Here is a 22,768-nt window from a genome sequence, read left to right as displayed (position 1 = left end):
ACTTCATTTTCTAGGAATCATACCTTCAACCTTCTCCAAAAATACCCAAACAGATCTGTTTTACAGCATACCTGGAAGGTCACCAAATTTGGACAGTTCAGAGTCCTCAAGCCTACACACCGAATGCCCTGCCAGCCATCCGCTTTGCTTTATTACAAGAGGGTTCCAGTTCAGGCATTCCTGCAAATGGCAGCATGGTACAGGGAGAGAGACAAGCCCTCAGGTAAGGCCGTCCCAGGTTATTTAGGGCTTTGTAGGGGAGAACCAGCTCCACCGAGACCAACACACCGACTGGTAGACCCACTGCAGGCCATCAGTGTTCCAGTCAGGATTAAGTGAATAATTAAATCAAATCAGACACATCAGCACAAAAATGTAGTGTTTATTTTCAGATGCATCTCATAACACTATAAACATACTGATAGCTTCATGTGAGATGGCACTATAGTGCTCGGCTATTAAGTCTGAACACAAGCAGGGTGAGGTTATTTTTGTAATTGTCAGGTTTGGAGATTAGATATTGCTCATTTTACAAGATGGGTCAGTTCAGTAGTGAGTGCTTATTCTGAGATATTGCTTCACATAGGAAGACCAAGAAAGCAACAGCAGTCAGACATGGGTTACTGAAGCTGTAATATGTCCTCCTAGAAACACTATAATTTGATATGCTGAAAATTAAGTTAGTTACATCTAAAAGATTCAAGGTTTATTTTAATTTTTTTTCTTTGTTGTTGTTTCTGAAGAGAGCAGCCCTCCCTACCACTATGGCCTTTCACATAACCACAAACGTTTTATTATAAAAACTGATCCAGAAGTACAGTTAAATACAGGTTTCATTTACATGTTCATATTCATTCTTAAAATTAAGTGCATTAATTGCCCCACCCCCATCTCTGCTTTCTTCCTGTGAGTGGGAGAGTTTTAGACACAGGTGCTAGATAAAGAAAACAGCTGGAAAATAGAAAAAAACAGGTTTTGGAACAAAACTGGAAAAAGGCAAGAGATTAGCAATAAGGCCACACATCAACATAAAATTAAATTAGAAAACACTGCATTGTAGTGATGATCTAGTTTTAATGGAGATGCAGTGAGACTGACGTAGTACAATACTGTTAGTCCCTTGACATCAACATGATTACCACATAAAATGCAGCATTTTCTAATGTTATTCATGAACTTGGCACATTTCCTTGGTGCCTGAAAAAAACAAAAGCCAGAAGTGTAACCATTAAAAAACAGTCATGGGACTGTGAGGTTTTAAAAAAATTGAATCATGTCATTCATAATAGTTCCAAGTTCCTGCTTACCTTAGAAGCTTAAATTGCAAATCAAAATGTTAACACCCCCTAGGCAGTTTTCTCACCACAAAGCGGGAGAGAAGAGTACATTTTATTTCTCTCTCAGCCAGATATTGTTTCATACAGAGTCCCGTGTTTCTGTGGTACTGACCATGATTGTTTAGTTCCAGTGTTTCAACTGTCTCAGTCACTCAAGACTAAACTAGCTACAGAACTGAGGAATAAGGATTTAAATTTTCAGCTTTCATTCAAATAAATCCAAGATTTTTCAGGAGGCCAACATCCCTATTAAAAAAATAGCATAAGTTTAATCGAAGTCAGACACAGAATGAGTTTGCTACATAACAGATTGAAGAGGAGGAGGAGGTTGGAAAGTTTGCAAATGCTTTTTTTATATTAAAAAAAGCCCCAACTGCTGTTTCTGAGAATTAGCTATATTAGATGCTCATGATCTGTCTCTCCTGGATATGACAGATGTCCTGAAGCACTAACCCAAATTCTGCATAAACGGAGTAACGCTGGTCAGCAGAAGTGCGCCAAAATGTTAATAGAAACCCAGTTTGTTGAAATCCAGGAATTAGTTTAAAAAAACAAACAAACCCATTGTTAGTCTCTAAGGTGCCACAAGTACTCCTTTCCTTTTTTTAGTTACAATGGTAGCAAAGAAGAGGAAATTAAAATAAGATCTGTGAGATTCACGGGAAACAGATTACTGAACTTGTTTTACAAGGTGTACAGTGCTATTTTTTAAATTAAATTTGTGTTGGATTTTTACTTGTGGGAAAGTACATTTATGATACTTCTCTAAATTGAAGAATTAGAGTCAACTGCTACATTTTATCCAGAGAGGCATATGAATATGGCAAGACAGGCTCTTATTCCTGACTGTTCCTCAGATCAAAGTAATCCATGGTTGGGAGGACAATAAGTATATGGAGAAGGAAATTAAAAAGCCTGAAGATAAGAGCATCAGAAAAGGATAGTCTGCTTACACAATAACTTGGATCAGATTGACTGTCAGCATCTGGAAAGGGTAAGAGACTATCTTATACAATAAAAGAAGCCACCACAGATCATATCCCCCATTTAAAATAAAGTAGACAATAACAAGCTCTTTTCAGACATCTATGTATATGGAGTTTTAACATATGAAATACAAGTTGGTTAAAATACTGCTAAGAATAACACATACAGAAACAGTACGTCACTTATCACTCATTACAAGTTTTTACAGAAAAAAAATGGTGAAACACCTAGGAGATCTTGCTGTATTCAAACTATATACACATCTAACAGTCCAAACGTTACTTGTCTTGGACTCAAGGTAAGCACCTTCATTACAGTGTCCATTACAGGAAAACAGCCAAAAATACATTCAGAACCCCTACAACTATTTTCCTAATTAACATTTTAAAGCATTTTGTGGTAGACAGGTGTATCCAAGATTGTTTTTCTTTAAGGATATGCAATCTGCATTAGTAACAGTAAAGAGCTCTTTGCATTTTTGTTCAATGTATCAACTTATTTTACAAGTTATTTATTTAAACACTTTCACAATTTTACAAAATTCCTAAAAAAAATTTGCACTTCAGTTTCTCATCCTTGAAACGTGCTACTTTAACATAATTAGGAGCTGGCTACGTTTTCACCCATTCCCTCCTACCTATTTCTTCCCTCCCACCTCCCCCCACAGCAAAGGAACTACTTGGTTTTAGGGATTGCATCCCCATGAGCCCAAGACCTGCATTTACATAATAATAATAATAATACTTAATACGTCTATAGTGCCTCCTTCAGAGCATCTCAAAGCGCGTCCAAACAGTTGTTTAAGCCTCACAACACCCCTGTGAGGTAGGTATGGTATTATCCCCATTTTACAGGACCAAGACCTTTTTTTTGAGGGGGGGGCGGGGGGAGGGGCGGCACAATCACACTTAAGTGTTTACTACAAGGGCAGCTTCTTAACCTGTAGACTTGAACAAAATAGTGTTAATATTCCAGACAGTTCAGTTCACGTTCCTACAATTTGTATTGGCATTATTTGTATGGGCTTGGGGGGAAGTATTAAAGCAAAGTGCTGGGTAGGTTGCTGCTCTGCCACCGCAGGCAGGTAGTTTTGGAATGTTTATACAAATGGCTGGACTGGCTGAACCGTTTGCCACACTTTAAACAGGCATAAGGCTTTTCTCCTGTGTGCACACGGATGTGCTTCTTACAGTCTGTTAAGGTCAGGAAAGTCTTGCAGCAGATTTTACAGGCATATTTGCGAGCACCTTCTACAACCAAGACATTGTGCTCAGATAAGGCCTTCTTACATTTTGAAAGAACATCAGCAGATGCCCTGGTCAACTGTGGTGGACCAGGCTGGGAAGGATGCCCATTTTCGAAAGAGGAACTGGTCCCATTCATCATCAACTGGGAATTAGATGTACTATCTTGCATTTGGGAGCTTCTAACAGAGGTCACAACAGGCATTTTGGGGGCTATGCGACGGTAGCCGGGAAAGTTACTAGCTCCACCTCTTGGAGAGCCCATCATTGCCCTTGATAAAGAGTGTAGTCCCAAGCCAGACCTTGGAAAGTCCATCCCAAACTGTTCTGCTGCCCGGTATCCAGAAGTCTGTACACATGGAAGACCCATTACATCCTGCATAGGTCTAACAAAGTGAGAGTCTGCAGATTCATTGAATGGATTTTCCACATGAGACACAGTAGCAGAGGAATGGCCATTAGTAGGCCCAGACTCTGGACTCATTAAATAAGCGGCATCTCCATCCATTCTGCAGTCACTGGTTGTATTTGGAATATTGTCATCGTTTTGATTAGCACCAAAATTGCCACCTCGGCTCTTATTCAGAAAATTTGAGATACTGAAAGTAGACTTATGTTCCAGGTTATTTGACACCTCCAAAATATGGATGTCACCAACCCGATCAGTACTAGATTGTGGGTCAGAAAAGCTACGATCACTACTTTCAGGACTCAGTTCTATCTTTTCTGCACTCGCTACTCCTCCTTCCACTTCAACAGATTCGCTGCCTTCTGCTTGGGAAGTGACATCACTCACTTCATCTTGAGGCTCTGGGGAACTCAAGGGCTCAGATTTAACCACCACCCTCATGTGTTCTTTTTCATTTAGACTGATCTCTGGATTTTCACACTGAAAGTTGTTTTTCTCAGAAGTAGCTTCTTGGTCAAAGCTAGTTTCTACTTGTGTTGCTTGAGATGCCATGGACATTTGCGAAATATTTCCTCCACTGTTGTCAGACTGACTGGGCACTTGGGCATCTTCTTGGGCACCAAAAGACTGATCAAACATAATGGTGTTATCCTCCTGATTATTGGTCACAACATCAGCTTTAGAATTGTCCACAATCTTCAGTGAATCTGGTGAAAAAAATTCTTCCCGTGAATGAACTACTGACTGCCCACTCTCTGGGGCAACATCTGAAATGATGGACTCGTCTATGGTAGGCCTGATTCGCTGTCTGGCCCGGTCTTCAGAAGACTGTTTACGTTTGTGGAGACGCCGAATAGGAAAAGTAGTGCGCTGTTCTATGTTACTTCTCATTGATGAGTTCATAGTATTTTGTTGTTCCTCTGCATTCTGGGTGGAATTTAATGCAGAGCTCACTATACTCAGTCCAAGCTGCTGAAGCATGAAAGATCTTTGCATGCGTGCATTTTGTTCTTGAACTCTATCGCTAGGTGGCGACATTGGCAGTGTCCTTGTAGTAAGGTAGTGTTTACATGCTTTAACAACAGAGTTCAAATGTAAGTGAGAAGCTGCCAGCAAGACATCCATAACATTGCTCTCTCCAAGCATGAGTGTGGAGGTGTACATCATGTCAATCAGAGCAGCAAAGGCCTCAGCTGTCACTACCTCACTGTCCAGCTGGATCATGTTCATGGTCTGGTCTCCCTCTGCTACAGTAAAGAGAGCTCGAAAATGTGTGCTGCATGCTGCCAAAACAGAGCGATGGGCTTTGAAATGCCTGTTCCCCACCACAATGACACAGTCACAAAGTTGACCATGAAGTCGCTGGTAGTTTAGCTGTTGAAAGATTTGCTCAAAATGTCCTGGAAAATCCATGATCCTACAAAATAAAAAAAAGAGGAAAATGTAAGACAAAAATGGCTGAAGTTCTATTTCTATCACAATGAACCAGGGTTTAAAATTTGAATGCAGATGGCTCAGAGGCAAACTATCAATAACTGATCTTGTACTTACCACCACCATATTGCTGTAATACTTATGCTGGCAACCTTGTGAAGGAGCATAGAAAAACTGCAGCTTCTGCTAGACTCATTCTTTTTTCAGGATTTTCTCTAATGTACTTCCCAGCTAAGTATCAAACATATTATAAGCAGAGCTGGTAACATAACCTATAGTTAAAGGTGTCTGATATCTTCCATTATAAAGACCCTACTTTCAGTTGCTTATAGCTTCACCGAACTTTAACCCTTCAGGCTAAAATTCCCATGCCTGGTCTCTCCCTTAGGCTAAATTTTGCTGGAAAGTATTAGCTAAAACAGTTCTGCAGTTTGAGAACGAGATTAGGAGAAAATATGTTGTTTCCTCATGCTAAAAAAAAAAAAATATATTGCAACCATTCACTGAAAAGCTCTAGCACCTCCATACTTTGAAGAAAGGGTGTGAAGTTTGGGGTGGGTGTGGGAGGGCAAGGAGGTTAGAGATGTCCTTTTTGCAGCCCAAGTAAAAATTCACCCAGGCTCTACAAAATCTCAGTTAGCACATGGTCAATACAGACTTGTTAAGAATGTGGCAGTTAAATTCTCTGAAGATTCCATCTTCACTGAGCATTATCCAGCCCCAGTCTTTCCTTGAAATTGCTCCTCCCAGCAGCCAAGAGAACGGACAGCAGGAAGCCTGTCTTGCCTGTGTTCTCAACGGTCCCTCTGCTGGCACCCAGGCAGCATGGAGGAGGAACCTGCCTGCCAAAAATGCAGAGGGGTGAGGAATAAGGAGAGGTGTTGCACAAATCAGAAGGCAGAAAGGCGGTAGGGGTGCGTGGTGGGAGCAAGAGCCAGGTGGACTGGATAGAAGAGAGGAGCAGACGAGGGGGTGGGGGGGAGAGATAGACAGAAGGATCTATAACCACTAGGTAACACTCTCCTACAAAACCTGGATTTAACCCAAGAGTTTTCAGTCTCTGCATTCTTCTGCTATCAGCAAAGATAACAGCATATTACCACTACCAGTTACTCCATTAGCTCAAGTGGTAGAGGACTGTGCTGTGGATATAAAGATCCAAACCCTATTACTGACCTAATTTGACAGTCACTGTATGTGTGTATTTAATTTGTATCATGTGGAACCAAATTAAAAAAATTGGAAGTCACATAAGATCCACATTTTTCTAATGTGGAGGTTGCACAAAAAATTAGGAAATACTCAAAATCAAGGTTGCACAATTCAGCTCCTTTGTGTGTATGCATTATTAGTTTTTAATTACGTGATCACATACTACACTTCTACCCCAGGACCCTATCTCATTCAGTGCACAGATTGGACGGACAGTGCTCTGGGAATGAATCAGGGTTGCATAGTGAATTAGGGTGTTGCCTGTAGGGCATATTCTCCATTTGTTGCAGAAGTTGGAAGGTGCTCAGTGAATGTGGCAGGGGACTGTAGGAAAAGAAAGGATATTCTAATGGTTAAGGATGCTAAAGCCGCTCTAGAGAATTGAATTCTATTCCTGCCTCTGCCACAGAGTTCCTGTGTGATTCTGGACAAGCCATGTAAGTCAAAATATTCACAGCTGTCTTGCAATTGTGGGTTCCTCATTTTCTGAATGCCCAAAACAAAACTTCTGCCACCAGATTTGGTGAGCACTCACAATTGCAACTATAGTCAACTGGAGCTGTGCTCTGAACATGTAAAGTGCAATAAAACTGCTGAATACTCTGAAAGCCCTATGGTTTCAAGCTGGGCACCCAAAAATAATGGACACTGGATGATTTTGGCCTTTATCTCATAGGGATGTTATGAAGACATATTAATGTTTGTGAAGTTCACAGATGTTATGGAGAGCACCACAGAAATGTGCACAAGGAAACTGATAATTTTGTATTAAGCGCAGGGTTTGTTAAATGAAGACTAGGACCACACATTAATAGATTATAACCTCCTCCATAACTCAGGCCATAAGACTTCCTTGAATTAATTCCTGTTTGAATGACAGCATCTCTTTTAGGAATAACACCCAATCTTGATTTTAAAATTGCCAACAATGGAGAATTCACCACAACCCTTGGTAAGCTATTCCAGTGGTTAATTACCCTTACGTTAAAAATGTGTTCCTTTATTCTAGCCTAAGTTTGTCTAGCTCTCTCTTCCAGTCGGTGGATCTTGTTATATTAGGTCTGTTGACTGAAGAGCCCTTCACCATCAAATTTCTGCTCCCCATGTAGGGTACTTATAAATCGTGGTTAAGTCACCCTTTAACCTTCTCTCAGAAACACAAAATAAATTGAGCTCCTTGCATATTTCACTTTAATCTAAGGCATAATTTTCCCATCTTTTAATCATTCTTGTGGTTCTTCCCTGAACCCTCTCCAATTTATTAACATCCTTCTTGAACTGTAGACATCAGAACTGGACAGAGTATTCCAGTAGCAGTTGCACCAGAGCCAAATACAGAAGTAACAAAACCCTCCCTACTCCTACGTGATACTCTCTTGTTTATACATCCTACAATTACATTAACCCTTTTGGCCAGAGTTGGTCTGGAGGTTCACATTTGGCTGATTATCCATCATAACTCCCAAATGTTTTTCAGAGTCACTGCTTGACAGGATACCTTTGTTTCAAGATGTGTGATCTGAACATTTGACCATATTGAAACATATCATTTTCTTACATCCAGATGACCAAGTGATCTCTATTGCTCTGTTTCAATCTCCTCTCCATTATTTACCGCTCCCTCAATCTTTGGGTCATCTTCAAACTTTAACGGTCATGATTTTATGTTTACTTCCAGGTCATTCATAAAAATATTAAATGCCATAAGGCTGAGAACCAATCCCAACCTATCAGCCAGTTTTTAATGTATTTAACATGTACCATGTTCATTTTGTATAACTCTAGTTCCTCAATCAAAAGATCACATGGTGCCAAGTCCAATACCTTACAGAAGTCTGTTACATGTGTTTGTAGAGTGCCTATCACAATGGGGTCTGTGACTAGGGCTCCTAAGCACAAGAATACAAAAAACAAACAAACTTGTCATCTCTTCAAATCAAGATATCAAGTTACTTTGACAAGATCTATTTTGTCTGCAATATCATGAATGCCATGTTAATTGGCGTTAATTATGTCACGCTCATATTACATTGAATGTGGAAGATAAAAGAAATACTGCATAACTACCCATCCAATGAACAAGGCAGGGGCACTGGGTGGGAGGAAGGGAGAGAGGAGGGGACAGTATACGATTATGTAATCAAAGGTTATCAAAGCATATACATAAGGGGGCCAAATTCAAGTTGCACAGACAAACCTTATATTGGCACTGCCTAACTTGTGTGCTTGTCTTTGCAACCTTAACCTTCTCACAAATATATATTTATATCAAACTGGACAAGGAAATTCACCTACAATGCCCTAATTAAAAAACAGAGGAAGAGGAAGGATGGTCATGTGGTTAAGGCACTGAATCGTGACTCAGGAGATCTGGGTTCAACGCCCAACTCTGCCACAGATTTCCTGTGTGATCTTGGTCAACTCATTTTACCGATTGAAAATTGGGGTAATAGTTCCTTTTGCCTATGCTGTCTGCCTTGCTTATTTAGATAGTAAACTATTCAAGGCAGAGTGTCTTACCTACTATGTATGTACATACACAAGGAGCCTTGATCTCATTCGGGACCTCTGGGCACTAACATAGTAAGTGATCTGTCAAGGATTAAAAGAAGTCTACTAGCCAGCAGGAAGCTCTCATAAACATGGATACTAAGCCACTACCTTCTTCAACATGTAAGTTTTCATTTCAATAGCTAGCCCTTAAGGATGTGAAATAATCCTCCAAACAAACAAATGTAATGCTGTCTTTGTTTATCTACAGACTGTTCTAGTGTTTGAGACTGCTGTATATTGCTTTTCCAATCATCAGCAGCAGCTCAGAGTTAAGACTCATGAGATTTGCAGTTGTTATTCAGAACTTTGTAGGCAGAAGTGAAATCATACCTTATTCCTTTTGCTACTGCTACAGTTTTCCCAAGCAGAAGAGGCAGATACCAGAATTGTTTGAAGGAGAACATGACACCACCAAAAAAGGAGGCTGAAGGAAAGGTAGAGCATCAAACACTTGGTGGAAAAGAATGCTCCACTCTCGCAGCAGCTGGAGGCTGGGTCATCTTCACATCTGGCGCAAATCAACTAACCAGAAATTGATTCTGAAAACGGAGGCCCCAATCTTGTTTTTCAAAAAGATATGCTCTAGGAATTATTCTGAGGAAGTTTTATGGCCTGTACTATACAGGAGGTGAGATTAGATGATCACAATGGTCCCTTCTAGGGATGTAGATGTCGTTTAAAAATTTAACCGGTTAACGGATTAAAATTATATTGTTTAACCGATTAAAGGGAGAGGGACTGGCGCCACTCTGGCCAGCCCGGGGCCGTTCCGTCCGGTCAGCCGGAGCAGGTGGGGCGATCTAGCTGGGGCAGGGGTCGGCCGGCTGGCGCAGCTGCTCCGGCCATGGGCTGGGGATTAACAGTTAGGGTGGGTTAATGGTAAAACTAATGCTTACCAATTAACCAGTTAATATTTTACATCCCTAGTTCCTTCTGGCTTTGGAGTCTATGAATCAGACTCTAGGGATAGAAATCCCAGTGTCATCAGCCATCTCAGCAGTGATGCTGGACAGTGGGCTTTTCACTACAGTATTAGCCCTGGAATTCCCCCAACTCACATGAGCCTCTAGCTAGCAAGTGTCCAATAAATTTTTCACCTGTGCTGTATGTCTCGTGACATACCGGAGCCAGAAGTGGACAGTATGCACTCTGCTTTCTCCAGTGAAAAAAGAAAAAACAAATGGTAGTAAGATCTAGGAGAAAAACATTTAGTGAACCTTAAGAGCAAGATCCTATTTTCTCTGTAAATAATTTTTCCACTGATCTTTCTGGTCCTGCTAGCTCAGGACCCAAACTGTGTTGTATGCTTAGCAACATGAACACTGTTCAACAACAGAAGTGTGGTTAAGGTTTGGGGTTTTAAGTTTCCATTAATACAACTGTAAAGTTAAACAATATCTCAGTGTGTTATAGATTGACCCTTGCCTAAAAAAAGGCATTTTTCACTGTCTGTACCTTTCTGATTAAGAAGATTACAGGAGAGTTTTTTTAAGCAAACAGACCAATAGTAATATTGAAGCATATTATAGGACAGAGACTACCAGACCCTATAGAAACAGCTAAGACAGGACTGGCAAATCACAGAAACATAATTTTGACTCCTTTCCCAAGATATAAGAGACAGTCTCCAAATTTAAAGAGTTAATGTTTACATTGGCTTACAATTCCATGCATTTACTTCAAAATGTCATGTAAGACTCAAACCACGTACCTGAATATTCTCATATGCATATAGTCATGCATTAAGTGCATTATGCGTGTACAGAATTCCAGATTCATGGATTCCAATAGAAATGAGACAAAGCAATTTATTTTGATATAGGAAATAAATATCAATTATGAACTGTACAGACTTCACTTCTAAACCAAAGATGGGTACAAGGAATTTAACTTCATTAGACAAGCCTGAAGTTTAAAAAAAAAAAAGAAGCTAGTCTGAAAGATTCCCAATGGATGAATACTTGTTTCAGGGCCAAATTAAAACCCCGCACATAAAAACATTACTTTTTCCATTTTAATATATCTAGGCTTGTTTTTTATAAGAATGACACATGTTAACTTAAAAGGATAGGTTTTCAGCTTTTGGAAGACGCTAACAAATAGGTTTTAATTAGTCTATTTCTTTTATTGCTCTGTCCAAAGCCAATGTGAGAATTAAAAAGACATTCAAAGTTATTACGCCAACTATCCTTTTTGACATATCCGATCATAACTGAAAGCACTCGTCCAAAGAAAGATTACAAACTGAACCTATAGTTCCCCCCCAAAAAAATTTGACATGGGTTAAAGAAGGCATTTATGGTGTGATAGTCTAGGTTTTTGCATCATAAGAGGGGAGGCCATGTCTACACTAGCAAGCTTATAGCGGCACAGCTGTACCGATAGAGCTGTGCCACTGTAAGATTGCTTGTGTAGCTGCTCTATACCAATTGGAGAGAGCTTCCCCCATCGACATAATAAAACCACCACCTAAAACGAGCAGCAGTAGCTATGTTGAAGGGAGAGCGTCTCCTGCCGACATAGTGCTGTGCACATGAGCGCTTATGCCCGCAAAACTTATGTCCCTCAGGGTGTTTTTTTCACACCTCTGAGCGACGTGTTTTGCCGACATATGAAGTAGTGTAGACATGGCCTAGTGTCAATGGTCTCAGATACGCCATAGTTAAACTGAATATCAAAGGGAGCTTGGCACACAGGTAACAACACTCTAAATCATTATCAGTATTACAACTGGGTTGCTTCTTGCTTGCTAGCCAACAGCTCGCAGTTTACTACTTGGAGTCACCCCCTCCCCATCTCCCTAAACCTTCAATATTTAAAATATATTTGAGGTGTCAGACACCAAATCTGTAAGGATTCCTAGCACAAAATTAATACGCAAAAAGATGCCCAAGGTACGTTAAAGAACTTAAGCAAAAAGGTTGTATCTCGCCAACGTTAGAATGTGTTTGTCCTGGGCTCACCTGTTGTGCCAAAAAGTATCAAAACCCACAGAAAACTCCTTTGGAGACCGTAATAGACACTTAAGTCCAGGTAATTAAATAGTGAAAATCAAGAATGCTTTTTTCTCCTTTTCGTCCCTCAACACTTGGATTTTTATTTTATTTAATAAGCCATGGAGAAAAATCTCAAAGAAGTTGACTTTTTCAGTGAATTAACTCTTTGAACAAAGAGCTAAACAGGTCATTAGTTTTAAAGTTATATTCTGGTTAAACACACGCAAAATCTTAATTTAGTGACAGCTAAGGTTGCACCTGGACATACCCCGTCCATCCAAACACCTTAAAAGCATGGAAATAAGGTGAGGGAATCATCTCCTGTGTTCTCTGTCACCTTCTCACTGTCAAGAACACGGTCAGTGGCACACTCCCTCAGGTTTTCACTTCCACCTCCAACAGATAAAGAAAAGCAATATGTACCCGAACATAATGAAACTGACAACCTTATTACTAAATGAAGTTTGTGGGAGCTTCCTAGAGATTTGTGGTTTGGGTTTTTTTTAAATCCAGGGTTGGTAGTTGGTGTAGCTCACTGGTTAACTCCCAAGTATCAGGGAGGGTGAGCTGCAGTTGCTTGGCAATCAGAGGGCCAAGCTGCACTGCCAAAGCTGCTCCTGCCACCTTGACCCTCCAGAAAAGGCTAAGACATGGCTCAGGAGAGCTTTTGTCCCTAATATTTTACCACCATTTAAAAGTTACTGAAATTACAGAGTCCAAACGCAATCTACTGTAATTAACAGCAATGCACAGTTTATCAGTCGAAGCATCAAGCATCATCACTTGCTTCCTGAAACACAACATTGCCTCTCATACACCTCTGGAGGTTGACATAGCCAAAAGCAACTGTAGCAGCAGAGCGTATGCGAGCCTGCACTCTGGCAGCAGGGCTACATAGTGTGTTCCTCTTTTTTCTAGGTCCCTTGCCCTGTCCCCCTGTGAAGAGATCTCTCAGCTTTCAAACCTGCAATATCTGACACTTGAAAGCAAAGCGTGACAAATGATTAAAATGTGAAACACTTGTATTTTGGCCCATCACATCAAAGTTTACAGATTCTAATGGTTTAAGTAAAAAAAACTGTTTTTTCACTAAGAAAATTAAATTATCTTTAAAAGATTTTCTCAGTGGATCCATAACATCATGATGGGGTTGTCAATTTGAATCCTAGCCCTGCAAATTCCTAGCCAAGACCTTTACCACCTGGGCTTACAGGTGTAATTGCTATCCTGTAAGGGAACACTCACTAGAAGGGGGACTTGACACACACTTTCCTAGTGGGTTTGCTAAATAGTGGTAGAAAATTGGAGACAGGGGTTCTGGATTCTATCCCTGACTTCATGGCAGCAATGTGGTATACTCAGAGATAGGATAAGAAAAAACGCAAAGAACAAACATTCTGAAAGGCATCATGGCTGAGTGGATAATTTTGGGTTTTGATACTAGAGACCTGGGTTCTACATTACAGCAGCTACAGCGCTGCAACTGTGCTGTTGGAGCATAAAAAGAAAAGGAGTACTTGTGGCACCTTAGAGACTAATGAAACCATGAAAAAATGGGTGTTCACCACTACAAAAGGTTTTCTCTCCCCCCACCCCACTCTCCTGCTGGTAATAGCTTATCTAAAGTGATCACTCTCTGTACAATGTGTATGATAATCAAGGTGGGCCATTTCCAGCACAAATCCAGGGTTTAACAAGAACGTCGGGGGGGGGGGGGGGGTTGGAAATATTGTATCCAATTTGCAAATGAATTCCAATTCAACAGTCTCTCGCTGGAGTCTGGTTTTGAAGTTTTTCTGTTGTAATATCGCAACTTTCATGTCTGTATGTATAAAAACACCTTCTGTATTTTCCACAGTATGCATCCGATGAAGTGAGCTGTAGCTCACGAAAGCTTATGCTCAAATAAATTGGTTAGTCTCTAAGGTGCTACAAGTACTCCTTTTATTTTTGTGAATACAGACGAACACGGCTGTTACTCTGAAACCTGTCATTATGCAAGGCACTGCATTTAGCCATATGGAGTGGAAATCTATTAACTGCATAAAAAAAACTTGTACAGATACAGACAGACATCATCTTCCTTTCCAAATGCAAGCAGATGGACATCGTACCAAAAGGACTGAAGGTAAAAAAATCCATTACAATCTACATACCACACAGACTATGCTGACAGCTTGTGCCACACGCTCTCAAAGAAACTGTGGAACCACCTGATCAACATCCTCTACAGCAAACAGGGAAAGATAAAGAATGAGCTCTCAAAAATGGATACTCTCATAAAAAACAACTTTCCACACAAACTTCCTCGTGGCTGGACTTTACTAAAACTAGACAAGCCATTTACAACACACACTTTGCTTCTCTACAAAAGAAAAAGGACACTAAACTTTCTAAACTACTACATGCCACAAGGAGCCACAGCAATGGTTCCCTCAACCCACCCAGCAATATTGTTAACCTATCCAACTATACTCTTAGCTCAGCAGAAGCAGCTGTCCTATCTCGGGGCCTCTCCTTCTGCCCCTCCACCCCCACGAACATGATACAGTTCTGTGGTGACCTAGAATCCTATTTTCGCTGTCTCTGACTCAAGGAATATTGCCAACACACCTCTGAACAACATACTAATCCACAGAGACCTCCCTACCAACAACTACAAAAAGAAGGATTCTAGGTGGACTCCTCCTGAAGGAGGAGACAGCAGACTGGACTTCTACATAGAGTGCTTCCGCCGACGTGCATGGGCTGAAATTGTGGAAAAGCAGCATCACTTGTCCCACAACTTCAGCCGTGCAGAACACAATGCCATCCACAGCCTCAGAAACAACTCTGACATCATAATCAAAAAGGCTGACAAAGGAGGTGCTGTTGTCATCATGAATAGGTCGGAATATGAACAAGAGGCTGCTCGGCAGCTCTCCAACACCACTTTCTACAAGCCATTACCCTCTGATCCCACTGAGAGAGTTACCAAAAGAAACTACAGCATTTGCTCAAGAAACTCCCTGAAAAAGCACAAGCTCAAATCCAGACAGACACACCCTTGGAACCTCGACCTGGGATATTCTATCTACTACCCAAGATCCATAAACCTGGAAATCCTGGGCGCCCCATCATCTCAGGCATTGGCACCCTGACAGCAGGATTGTCTGGCTATGTAGACTCCCTCCTCAGGCCCTATGCTACCAGCACTCCCAGCTACCTTTGAGACACCACTGACTTCCTGAGGAAACTACAATCCATCGGTGATCTTCCCAATAACACCATCCTGGCCACTATGGATGTAGAAGCCCTCTACACCAACATTCCACACATAGATGGACTACAAGCCGTCAAGAACACTATCCCCAATAATGTCACGGCAAACCTGGTGGCTGAACTTTGTGACTTTGTCCTTACCCATAACTATTTTACATTTGGGGATAATGTATACCTTCAAATCAGCGGCACTGCTATGGGTACCCGCATGGCCCCACAGTATGCCAACATTTTTATGGCTGACTTAGAACAATGCTTCCTCAGCTCGTGTCCCCTAACGCCCCTACTCTACTTGCGCTATACTGATGACATCATCATCATCTGGACCCCTGGAAAAGAAGCCCTTGAGGAATTCCACCATGATTTCAACAATTTCCATCCCACCATCAACCTCAGCCTGGTCAAGTCCACACAAGAGATCCACTTCCTGGACACTACAGTGCTAATAAACGATGGTCACAAACACCACCCTATACCGGAAACCTACTGACCGCTATTCCTACTTACATGCCTCCAGCTTTCACCCTGACCACACCACACGATCCATCATCTACAGCCAAGCTCTGCGATACAACCACATTTGCTCCAACCCCTCAGACAGAGACAAACACCTACAAGATCTCTATCAAGCATTCTTACAACTACAATACCCACCTGCGGAAGTGAAGAAACAGATTGATAGAGCCAGAAGAGTTTCCAGAAGTCACCTACTACAGGACAGGCCTAACAAAGAAAATAACAGGACACCACTAGCCATCATCTTCAGCCCCCAACTAAAACCCTCCAACGCATTATTAAGGATCTACAACCTATCCTGAAGGATGACCCAACACTCTCACAGATCTTGGGAGACAGGCCAGTCCTTGCCTACAGACAGCCCCCCAACCTTAAGCAAATACTCACCAGCAACCACATACCACACAACAGAACCACTAACCCAGGAACCTATCCTTGCAACAAAGCCCGTTGCCAACTGTGCCCACATATCTATTCAGGGGACACCATCACAGGGCCTAACAACATCAGCCACACTATCAGAGGCTCGTTCACCTGCACATCTACCAATGTGATATATGCCATCATGTGCCAGCAATGCCTCTCTGTCAAACTGGACAGTCTCTATGTAAAAGAATAAATGGACACAAATCAGATGTCAAGAATTATAACATTCATAAACCAGTCGGAGAACATTTCAATCTCTCTGGTGACGCGATTACAGACATGAAAGTTGTGATATTACAACAGAAAAACTTCAAAACCAGACTCCAGCGGAGACTGTTGAATTGGAATTCATTTGCAAATTGGATACAATTAACTTAGGCTTGAATAGAGACTGGGAGCGGCTAAGTCATTATGCAAGGTAACCTATTTCCCCTTGTTTTTTCCTAACCCCCACCCCCACCCCCCAGACGTTCTTGTTAAACCCTGGATTTGTGCTGGAAATGGCCCACCTTGATTATCATACACATTGTACAGAGAGCGATCACTTTAGATAAGCTAAAAGAAAAGGAGTACTTGTGGCACCTTAGAGACTAACCAATTTATTTGAGCATAAGCTTTCGTGAGCTACAGCTCACTTCATCGGATGCATACTGTGGAAAGTGTAGAAGATCTTTTATAGTAAAGTGTGATGCAAAAATCAGATCCAAGGAGTTTACACACTTGTCTAAAGGGATAAAAAAGGGGGATGCCACATTCAAAAGTGATCATTCTGGGACACATTAACAGCAGTGTCATATGTAACACACAGGATATAATTGTTCGGCTCTACTTGTCACTGGTGAGGCCTCAGCTAGAGTACTGCGTCCAGCTCTGGGCATCACTTTTTAAGGAAAGATAAGAACAAACTGCGAAGAGTCAAGATCAGACCAACAAAAATAATTAAATGTTTGGAAAAAATGTCCAATTCTTTCACTCTTTCCATGCTTAGTCTAGAGAAGAGGTAGTTTCAAATATGTAACAGGTTGTTTTAAAGAGGACAGTGATCAATTGTTCTCCAAGCCCAACAAGGGTAGGACAAGAAGTAATTAGTTTAGTTTGAAGCAAAGGATATTTAGATAGAAAGTTTTTCCTAACAACAAAACTATAAAGGACAGTTAAGCACTGGAACAAGTTACATAGGGAGGTTGTGGAATTCCCATCAATGCAGGTTTTTACAAACAGGTTAGCCAAACGGCTCTCAGGGACAATCTAGATATATTTAACCCTGCTTCAGTGTGTGTTTGGGGGTCGAGGGTGGGGAGCAGCAGAACTAGGACTAGGTGGCCTCTTTCAATATTTCTACTGAAATATACATGTCTACATTTCTATGATTATTGTTTCATTGTTCCATTTGTATCAGCCTGACCAGCACCAAACCACCATGAAAACTTCAGATTTACGTCAGTTTTAATTTCTATCTTTCGTCAGTTTTACAGCATTTCTGAAAAATGAAGCTTTAACACTCCCATAAAAATGAAACTTTTCCTGTAACTTTACTTACGGCCTTGCTACCGCTGCATCATAACATGACACTTGTATTCCCAATCTCCATCTTGATCTGCAAAAGCTGAACAAATCCATAGGATGGCCTCTCTGCTATCTACCACCTGCCTCTCAAATGGAGGCCCCAACTTTAAGAAGAAAATTCAGTTTCCAGCTTTCCCATTTAAAAGCAATCCTCTGTCCATGCATCTAACCTCAAATACCATATGGAGCCAAAGAGAGCTGCATTTAAGTATCCCAGGAGAAAAAGCAGCCACAGATACCTGAGCATGATACCATCTTGCCCAACAGGGCATTAAACTTCTAAATCTAATGCATCAACCTCACTTTACCATTTACTAGAAATTCAAGGACTTCTCTCAACCCTTGCTAATTCTGAAGCAGCCTGGAAACAAGGCATAAGTTTTTAACAGTGAGAGTAATTAACCAATGGATAATTTACCAAGATTCGTGGCGGATTCTCAATCACTGACAATTTTTTAATCAAGACTGGATGTTTCTTCTAAAAGATCTGCTTTAGGAAATATTTTGGGGAAGTTTTATGACCTGTGTTAAACAGGAAGTCAGAATAAATGATCATAGTGGTTTCTGCTGGCTGTGGAATCTACAAATCTCTGCATGCGGTTTTTAAATTCTAGTCATGTAACCAATGATGATTTAGTTTAACTCAGAATGGAGAAATACATTTTTACCAGAAAAATTTAAAGCAGGCCAAAGGGACAAATATCCTTTGTGCCTTCTCCACTGTGGATGATACATGGGCTCAATCAATTTTCTTCATGATTTTAACTTCCAAAGCAGATTATTTTATCTATAAATTAGGCATGTCTCCAGCAAATCAATACTGCATTTTAACTGAGATTTGACATACTCTCCTGCTTCTGGCCTCCTTAAACCTATTAATATTAAAATTATTTCAAGAATATGTCTTCTCATGGCAGTGTAATTTGAACCACTATTAACGGAAAGTCTGTGTTGTACAGTCTTTTATACAAATCCATAATAGGATTCCAGACATTTTAGCATGTACTAATTCATAAAAATATTGATGGCCAAAGTAACAACCATAACTTTGTAATTTTAACTCTTCTAGAAACCTCAGCCACGAGTTTGTTTTTTAAAGAGAAATTCATTTATCATGTCGAAACTAATTACTTTTAGTTATGGGAAATAATGAACTAGAAATGAACTGTTACAATCACTGAATAATTTAAACAGTGACAACAAAGTTAATAGAAAAAAGTAGCAACTAACAGGCTGCCTAAATTTAGAACACAGCAATATATACATGCTCTCTTTGCTGTGTTACATATTTCATTTTATATCAAAGTGTAACAGTAGCCACATGGTTACTAGTTTGACCTTTGCCGAATTTGTCTTTGATAGTACGATTGTGTAAAAAAAAAAGGTAGATCCTAAACATATAAATAAAAGAACATAAGAACAGCCATACTGGGTCAGACCAAAGGTCCATCTAGCCCAGAATCCAGTCTTCTGACAGTGGCCAAGCCAGGTTCCCCAGAGGGAATGAACAGAACAGGTCATCACAAAATGCAGCTGCCAAATGACCTCCGTACAGTCTACAGACAACTATCTTTTTGTACTTTGGCAGTTTGTTTTGTAACACATTGCACCCATTTGTTGTACCTTCCATTACATTTGCTAGAACTAGTTCAATGGTAGTTCTAAAACAGTCACCTAAAATTATCTTTATTCTCTGAAAATTCCAAATAATCAAACCAGAAGTGTGGGAGGTCTGGGAGAAGGGGAGCAGGGGGGAGGAGTAGTTGTTAGAAGTGAGTGGGTGCACTAGAAAGGTAACCTGGTGCCAAACTAAAGAACTAAGCTATGCCAAAACTTGTTTCACACCTACTTGAACAGCAAGTCACTCATAGTAGTACAGATTTAGAATGGTTTCCACACTACCCCTACATTTCACACTTTTGATCATTCACTATCCAAGTTTTAAAAAAAAAATCTGCAAAAGGTTCTTTTTTGAAAACTGCTTCACATACTTGGTCACATGATTTTGTAACACTTGATTTGCTTAGAATCACACATTTTTAAAAAAGTTTTTCATAGAGTCTTGCAGCAGAGATCAAATGGCAACTTCATTTCACTAGATTCTGTAGTATGTCAAATGCTGTTTTGAAAGACCTCATTCCCTTCTGGCTTAGAAGTCTCAGTAGCATGAATGATGCCTTGAAAGTGAAAGATTTGTGTGAGTTGACAAATATTTGAATTGCCAAGAGAAAATCTATACTGCAACATGAGTATAAAGGCGGATATAAGTATAAAAAAGCTCCCGTTGGTTTTCTGCAAATTACACATTAACCGGTAGCTGTGTTTTTAATATAACACACACCACATTTTTATCATCTACTTAAGTATTCTTATGCAACCACAATTGGTTCAGTAGCACTAACCAATGACTAGGGGTTCCATGTTGCAGTCCTTCACTCACACAGGTAACCCCCACAATGAAGTCAGCAAGATTTTGCTCAGTTCAGAATGACCGGACCTGGCCCTATAATTATTTTTCAATGTGTCTACTACAACTTCCAGTTGTAACACCTGTTACAAAGCTGCACAAATGTGAGGACTTGGGTAGAATTTCCAGCACAAATGGTGAGAGATTGCAGGTATGACTGCCAACCCACTCCCCATATGAATTCCACCTACGTGCACAAGACAGATCTTCAGACCTGGTGGTTTTCACGACAGACATCCCCCCCCCCCATGTACACACTTGTTCAGGGGTACCCAACCTGGGGGAACGTCACTACAGCTCTCCCCACCTCCAGTCTTGGAGAATTTTGGGACTCAATTCTCCCCAACAAGTAACAAAGAGCTAACGGGACACGAGGGGACCCTGCATGGAGTGGGGACGGGGACAGGGTCTGGCGATCATGGGAGCCTGAAGGGAAGGCTCAGGGTGGACAGATGAGGGAAGGATGCAGTGGGGGGCGCCTACAGACAGATCTGTCACTGCAGGGGACTGGGGGCAGGGAGACGAGGGAAGCCTGCGGGGGTGGGGCGGGCAGATGAGGGCAGCCTAAGGGGGGGCGAGGCTGGGGTGTCTGTCCCTGCAGGGGGGCCAGGGACGGGTAGGTGAGGGCAGACTGCGGGGGTAGGGGCGGGGCTAGGGTCTGTCTGTCCCTGCGGGGGGTAGACGAGGGCAGCCTGCAGGGGCATGGATGGGGGGCCCGGTGCCAGCCTGAGCCCTGGCCATAGGGCCTCCCCCCCGCCGCCGCCCTGTCACTCACCAGCCGGCCGAGACCCCGCCCCTCCCGCTCAGACTGTCTAGTGTCGGTGACACTAATCGCGCCGTCTCCCAGGCCCCGGCGCATGCGCAGGACCCCGGTCCCCCTCCTCACTCCCTCCCCCGCATCGGCGAGACAAGCGCTGACAAGAGAACAAACCTCCCCAAACACAGCTCGCGCGCGCGCGCGCGCCCGCCCTGTCTCGCGCGCGCCCCCGGCGCAGCGCGCGCAGCCTCTCCCACCCGCCGCCTCGGGCCTGCCTCACCTGCGCCGTGCCGTCCCCTCCCCTCCCGCGGCTCTGCGTCTCCGGGCCGGGGGGGGGCCGTCGTTCTCGGCCCCGGCGGGTTCCTCTCCACCTCGCTCCGGTCTCCTCCCCCCTCCACTCCGGACACAGCAACGGCCTCGCCGGCAGCAGGAAGTGACGCCATCGTATGGCGGCCAATCAGCGGGGTGGGTGGGGACGAGAAGAGATCCCTCCCGGGATGCGAAACTCCTAGCCAATCCCAGGGCGCCATTCGCTGCCCTGAGCGCTCTGAGGCGTAGCCTTAGCCAGTCAGCCATCGGTTTGCTGATAACACCGCAGTGCTCCAGGGGGTTTATCAATAAACTGCTCGCTGATTGGACATGTCCTCCATAATCCAATCAGAACGTGATTTCACTGCAGGCTGAGGCTCAGGAGCGCCCCCTTCCCTCCCAACCAGAACTGCAGCCTCCCAAGAGCTTCAGCGCTCGCCCACTTTAGGGCTTCCCCCTTTCTCCCTTACCCCACGTTCATTGGCCTGGCATCCCACCCTGGCCATCCTGAGCTGGACCCCAATGCACCCACCATCCTGCAGGACCAGCCAGAGCCCCACATCAGAGGCCAGAGCCTGTCAAAGCAGGATGGAAACTCTGCACTCACGCTCATCAGAGGCCTAGGTACCAGGGCTTGGAAAGCGATGCTCCAGGGTGTTTTCCAGCCGGCTGTAAAAGCAGAACTGTTGCCAATCCCAGACGTTCAAAAATCATGAGTCAGGCTCCAAAAATCATGAAGCTGTATTAGAAATCATGAGACTCTTTTAAAAAAATTAACATTGCGTTATTTTCCTTTGCATTCTGGTTTTTGAGCCTTTAGGCTGCACTTGAGTCATGTTCCCAAGGTTCATCTGCATTTGTGAAGGCCACAAATTTGCTTTTTAATAAAAATGAAAGCTGAGATTTTCATATAATTCTGCGCCTGCAGGAGCTGGGGCTGGAAGGGAAACATCAAAAATTGTGAGATGCATGATAAAAATCACAAGAGTTGGCAACGCTTCACTAAATAAGTAAAAACCTATCCATAAATGATTGTTAAAGTCTTCCAGAAGCATAATTCAACCCATTCCACAAACAGGAGAAAATTCTCGGGCCTGACTGTAACTACCAACTGTATTGATTGGGACAAACCGCACGAGAAAACAAATAGATTTAAAATTGTTATTAAAGATAATGTTAAAATTATCTAATACACATGTTAAGAAAACAGTTTCTATATATCTGAGTATAATGCTTAAATTATATAAAAGTACAAAGTTTGGTTTAAAAGTCATAAAATATAAAACATAAAAAC

The 22,768-nt window shown here is 42.1% G+C and overlaps 1 protein-coding gene across 2 annotated transcripts; it reads right to left on the bottom strand.

The window, feature by feature from the left end:
• Positions 1–362: 362 nt before the first annotated feature.
• ZBTB5 (zinc finger and BTB domain containing 5) lies at positions 363–21,617 on the bottom strand. 2 transcript variants are annotated; one of them, XM_048851784.2, is made up of 2 exons: positions 21,446–21,617; positions 363–5,394 (listed from the first exon to the last, which is right to left on the bottom strand). In XM_048851784.2, exon 2 carries the CDS (start codon positions 5,388–5,390, stop codon positions 3,363–3,365), a length of 2,028 nt encoding a protein of 675 aa, XP_048707741.1. In that variant the 5' UTR covers positions 5,391–5,394; positions 21,446–21,617; the 3' UTR covers positions 363–3,362. The 2 variants fall into 2 exon arrangements, with proteins under 2 accessions (XP_048707741.1, XP_048707743.1); XM_048851786.2 differs by lacking the exon at positions 21,446–21,617 and adding an exon at positions 21,184–21,204.
• Between the last annotated feature and the right edge of the window lie 1,151 nt (positions 21,618–22,768).

Source organism: Caretta caretta, chromosome 5, assembly GCF_965140235.1.
Source record: "Caretta caretta isolate rCarCar2 chromosome 5, rCarCar1.hap1, whole genome shotgun sequence".
Lineage (NCBI taxonomy): Eukaryota > Metazoa > Chordata > Testudines > Cheloniidae > Caretta > Caretta caretta.
This window is presented reverse-complemented; position numbering and strand designations above follow the sequence as displayed.

What these genes read in the sequence shown, in the direction of transcription:
- ZBTB5 (XM_048851784.2), bottom strand. Translation starts at nt 5,390, where the DNA reads ATGGATTTTCCAGGACATTTTGAGCAAATCTTTCAACAGCTAAACTAC.